General features: G+C 32.9%; 1 protein-coding gene across 1 annotated transcript; it reads left to right on the forward strand.

Moving 5' to 3' along the window:
- Window positions 1-268: 268 nt before the first annotated feature.
- On the forward strand, window positions 269-4308 carry LOC145105850 (protein FAR1-RELATED SEQUENCE 6-like). Its single transcript, XM_079042933.1, has 8 exons — window positions 269-350; window positions 1609-1717; window positions 1806-2167; window positions 2270-2357; window positions 2703-2961; window positions 3067-3087; window positions 3270-3725; window positions 3844-4308. The coding sequence occupies exons 1-8, from the start codon at window positions 269-271 to the stop codon at window positions 4306-4308; spliced, it is 1842 nt and encodes a 613-aa protein (XP_078899059.1).
- Window positions 4309-6066: the final 1758 nt, after the last annotated feature.

Below are 6066 nucleotides of genomic sequence, written 5' to 3' on the forward strand. Positions count from 1 at the left end.
TAGGAAAGTACATACTTACGTGAACAGTAAATAGGCAACATAAACATAACATAAACGTATTTAATAACACGTAACAGACGTTTTCCATGATTGAAGCCAGAACGAATGAAGAACGTTAATTGGATAAAAGTTATTGAAACCATATTCGTTATTGCTGCAATCCATAATGCCGACATCAGTCATGTAATCAAAATCTGCAAAATATTACATCAATACTGTTGTCGTCATCTGGAATCAAATTACGATTCGTTGATTGAATTCGGCTGTGATGAAGCACACCGGATGTGGGGATTGTTATGGCGATGAAAGTTACTTCAATTCACTTATCGATATTGTTGATGAAGGTGAAGGTACGTATGCTTGATTTCAGAAATTAGTATTTGAATGTAATCATATAGTGAAACGAAAAAGGTCTGTTAGTTTATGCTAAAACGAAATAGAGCTGTTCAATTCGATGGAATTGATTTATGCTGATGAATTATACAGATGTGAAGTATATGTATATTACCAGTAAAAGCAGTAGCGATTGATTTAGATGTTGTATTGGAATTAGATGTTGTAATATGATAATCATAGATGAATAGGTTGACTAACACTTAGACCCTTATTCAATGATGATTATAAGGTGTTGTAAGTACATATATAATTTACCAGTGAAAAGTATGTACTTGTTATTCCATTAATTTGTGTAATCTTGATTATATATGAATCATTGCTTGAGTTATGTAATTATGTTGTTTTACGTTGAAACATATTTGAATAGGTGTGTAATCACTAATGATTTAATATATTTGTTATGGAATTGTGGGTATCTATAAATCTTGTTGTAGTCACAAATGATTTAATGTAGTTGTAATCAAAATTGAATTATTCAATGATCTCAATGCAACCTCAGATATACATAAATTGAGTTCAAATCAAATCAATTGTTTTCAATCATGAATGAAACAACATCTTGTAGATACCCCTTTTCCATCACAACTACATTAAATCATTTGTGGGTACAATCCTATTCAAATATGTTGCATAGTCTTGTTTATCAGGCAAAACAGTTATGTTTATTTCAATTTTAGACTTTTTATTCCATTAGGTTGCATATTCGTGGTTATATGTGAATCATTGCTTATTTTAAGGGGGTATGTGGTTTTAGGTTGAAACAGTTATGAATAGATGTGAAATCATCAATGATTTATTGTATTTGGGATGGAAGAGGGGGTATTTATAAATGGTATTGTTTCAATCATCATTGAACACAATTGTTGTTTATGGAATTCTATGGGATTATGTTGAAACATTGTTGAATATGGTTGCAATCACAAATGATTTAACGTATTTGTGATTGTACTGGGGTATCTATAAGTGTTAGTGTTTCAATATACAATTTAATTGAATTGAATTCCATTTGTTGTGTATTTGTACTTGTATTGAAATCATTGAAGAATATATGTTGAGACCATCATTAATGTTTGCAGCTATTTATTATGCAACACGGCTTTTTTATGTCATGGAATTTGATATTCAACGGTGGTTGTTAATGTTTAATAAATAATATAACAAAATGGTAGTGTTATAAGGTCAATATTTGATATATTTGTTGTGGTGGAACAGATAATGCTACACAAGAAGTTGAAGGTGGCTACGAAGATACATATGATGAAAATGAGAGTGACAATGAATCAGGTCAAAGTCTTGATGATTGTGATGGTAGTGAAATCTGGTTAGTGTTTAAAAAAAGTATTATTTTTTATAAATATAAGTTATTTGGAACTGTTTGGATCATGTACGGAATCTGATGAAAATGAAAGTGTCAACCATAGCATTCTATATTCACCTGGTGGATCTAATAAGCTGTGGAAACCTAGTGTCGCGAAAGAATTTATGCCTGATGATGAGGTTACATTCGAATCACTAACACATGCAATCAATATGTATAGAAAATATGCAGAACATGCTGGGTTTGATGTTCGGTTGAACACAACTACAAGGTTTCGGCATGACAAATCAATAAAGATAAAGTATGTTGTTTGCAATCGCGCTGGGAAAATACCAGATAGAAGCGTGGATACAATGGATACAAATAATGGTGGAAGGAAACATAGGAATTCAAACTTTATTGTAACGGATTGTAGAGCATTGATAAAGTTTGAACGTCTTAGTGTTGGAACAAGTGAGTTTCAAATTAGAGAGTTTCAAGAGCTGCACAACCACCCTCTTTATACCACAGAAGAGCGCAGACATTAAAAAAAAGCTAGGAAATTAAATTATGCAGACAAGGAGTTTATTATACGCGCAGCAACAGCAAACGTGGGTGCAACAAAGGCGCATAAACTTCGTGCTGCGTTAAAAGGTGGATATGAGTGTGTTGGTCCTGAAGAGAGTGATTACAAAAATTTTAGGAAAAAATAGGGTAACATTATAGGCAACAAGGATGCGCATTGGTAGTGAATAAAATGAATGAGAGGAAAACATTTTATCTAGATTATTCCTTTGAGTATAAATGTGTCGATAGCGTGTTAAATGCTATGTTCTGGGCTGATGAAACAGATAAGGTATTCTACAAGGAGTTTGGAGATATGATATCTTTTGACGCTACCTTTCGAATAAATAACTAAGTGTTATGCTGCGTTTTATTTTGGTTGATGTGTATTCTGGATTAATTTGTTTGTACGATGTCATTAATGATGACAAATATTATTATTTAGGTATGGAATGGTATTTGTCCCTTTTACAGCTATTGATAATCACAAAAGATCTGTTATTGTTGGTGTTGGCCTACTTAGTAATGAGAAAATAGAGTCTTATTGTTGGTTGCTTGAAGCTTTTTTAAAAGCTCATGGAAAAGAACCAACATTGGTGTTAACAGACCAGGATCCAGCGATTCTGCAGGCAGTTGAGGCTGTATTCCCAAACGCAAAGCATAGACTATGTTTATGGCATATAACGAAAAAACTACAGGCGAAGGTAAGTTGATTGGTTATTTGAATTACATCAGGTGAATATGTAATGAGATTTGAATTTTGTTGATGAAAGTACATTTATTTGTTAAAATATATGTGTAATTTGAAGTTTAAAATGGATGTGTATCAGGTTAGTGGGGATGTTTTGAAAAACACGGATTTCAGAAAACGCTTCAACAAACTAGTATGGAATATATATATATATATATATATATATATATATATATATATATATATATATATATATATATATATATATATATATATATGGATCCCATTGAGTTTGAAACATCGTGGAAGTCATTGATGAAGGATCACAATCTGCAAGATAAACAATGGTTTAAAGACATGTATCGTAGGCGGACTTCATGGATACCTGCTTATTTTAAGGACATGCCAATGCATGGACTGATGAAAACAACTTCCAGGTCTGAAAGTGTAAATTCATTCTTTAATAAGTACTCGCAGCATGAGAATTTCCTTTTGTATTTCATGGTGAACTATGACACGGCGATTGGAAAACAACGTAACACGCAACGTCGTCTTGATAATGAAACTAAGAGAACCAGGCATAAATTTGGGATGGGCACAGGATTAGAGCAACATGCAGCAAAAGTGTATACAACTACAGTTTTTGCAGAAGTTCGAAAGGAGATATACAAAGGAGCATGGAATTGTTCAATTGATAGTGTAGAAAATATGAACGGGTGGCAGGTAGTAATGATTACACATTTGGACAAAAGAAGACAAGTGAAAACAAAGTTTAAGGTTAGTTCCTAAAATTCAAATGATTGTAAAAGCATCAGTAATGTTTATACGAATCCAAACAAATAAATATGTTTTTTAAAAAAATGTGTCTAAAGTATGAATTAAAATTTTGATGTAGGTGGAACTGAAGTTGCCAGAAAAGGAAATAAATTGTACATGCGAACTCTTCAAGCGAATGGGTATTTTGTGTCGACATGTGTTTGCAGTTCTGAAGAATAATCACATTGAGGAGATACCCGAGAAATATATTCTACGGAGGTGGAGAAGGGATATTATTTCTAGCCATTTGTTGGTCAGTAAGAATGGGCTTGCTGAAATGGAAGATGAAACTTTTAAATTGTTAACCGAAGCATATAGTAACATGGAGTACTGTCTGGAGTGTCTTCAGAATGATAAGGAAAAATTAGAAGATTTTGTGAAGACAACTCGTGCGATGAGGAGGGTGTTTGAGCAAGATCCGGTTAATACTATTGCGTTTGATGATAGTGATGAAGCTGTGTTTAGGCTATTTGGGGTTAGTATTCCAAAACAAATTGAAGTTAATATCCCACCAGTGATACATAATAAAGGGAGTGGGACTTAGAAATGGATGGTTAGTGCAACGGAGAGGGCAACTGCATCTTCAAAAAGTGGTTCACGAAAGTGCACATGATGCAACTTATATGTGAATCATAATTGGAGGATTTGCAAAGTAAGAATTGCGCGTGATAAATCCAATTGTAGTTAGAATAATTGTTAGTTTACTGATGGTTTTGTTTATCATTAATAATTTGTTGACTTATGTTTGCACATCTGCATTTGGGTTTTTTTAAATTTAATAACATCATTTTGTTTTGTTTGTTGATTTTGTTTTTTGTATCAGAAATTTTTTTGATGCAATGTATTCGAGATAGTATGATGATGATGATGTTTGTGTCGATTGTATACAACCATGGTATTAACGTAGATGGTGATGGGTGTGTTAATTATGTACGTCTATCATGTATGATCATATGTTTTGATGCTTGTAAGATTTGTTTAGTTTTTGTATGTTAGTTTGTAGAATGGTGGAGGTCTGTATGGTTTATTGGAGTAAAATGAAATAGGAAAAGGCTATGCAGGGTACATGTGTATTGATGTGTAAATTGGGTAGGCACATCATTTATGATTGATTATTACAAAATTAAGTGGGGTTGTTACTAATTAAATAAAATTACATAAATTAATATCACACGTGTATCCTGTGATGTCAAAATCTGAAACATTAAGATATCAGTTTCGAGTAACATGTCGAAACAAATTGGGTATGTAATATAGAAGCCAACTATAAAGGGTAAAACTTAACAGTTTCGATTAACAATAACCATAAGAGACATTCATGTAAGATTTAGAAACGACATTTTAATATAATATGAAGACAAAAGGGAGGTACATAATCAAAAAACAAAGTAGTGACAGGTTTGCTTCATTGAGCCATCTACATAATAGAGTAAAAGTAAATAGCATATTATTCTTCCCAGAAGGTAAACAAAAAAGTCTTATTAATCCAACATTCTTTAACCAAATTCGGTCAGCCTGGCATGTATCCTGGTTGCAGCATCCTTCAATAGTTGATTTCGATTAGATACAGTCAGCTTTTGGAATTCTGCTACCTGATGAAGGATTGAATCCTTCAGCAGGTTGTAGTCTGAATTTAATATTTTGCAAAGATAGATGACCCGTAGTCTAGATAATTGGTTTTCCTGTGCAAGCGACTCTGACTTGAATCCAGATTGGAAATCTCTAATGTTTCTACCCATGAACGTCTCCATGTGACGCATAGTAAATATACCACAGTCAGTGGTATTGTTTACTGTTGACCAAGTTAGTTGGGGGATTTGTCTTGGGACATGTGAAAATGCTTCAGCGTTTGGATGGTGAACAGACCGCAAGTATTGAGTCATGTATGAATGCTGGAAATGATATAGGATTATATGTTAAAACAAATTGATTTATATATAAAAAAATGTCAATCTGTATTAGTATATTACAATGATATCTGGTAGAAGACCATATGTGTGTTGGGTGTCGTCATCTCTTTTGATGTTGTCAATGATCCAAAAGGCTGGTTGTTGAAAGTCGAGTACGACAAGGAAAATATGAAAATCACGGACGACTGGCAGGAATAGCTGAAACAAATACCAAGAATATGATTTAAAATAATTTAGTGTTGGTATTGTGAATGCACTCACTAAAGCTTACATCAAGATCTAATAAATTATAAAAAACAATCTGCTTATATGAAAAATAGGTATAGAAGCATACTAATTGCACATCGCGGAGTGTTGCATCAAAATCGTCAATGGATAGGCTCAAATTTTCA

The sequence above is a fragment of the Lactuca virosa genome, chromosome 4 (assembly GCF_052849685.1).
Source record: "Lactuca virosa cultivar CGN04683 chromosome 4, Lactuca_virosa_CGN04683_v6, whole genome shotgun sequence".
In the NCBI taxonomy this organism is placed as follows: Eukaryota; Viridiplantae; Streptophyta; class Magnoliopsida; order Asterales; family Asteraceae; genus Lactuca; species Lactuca virosa.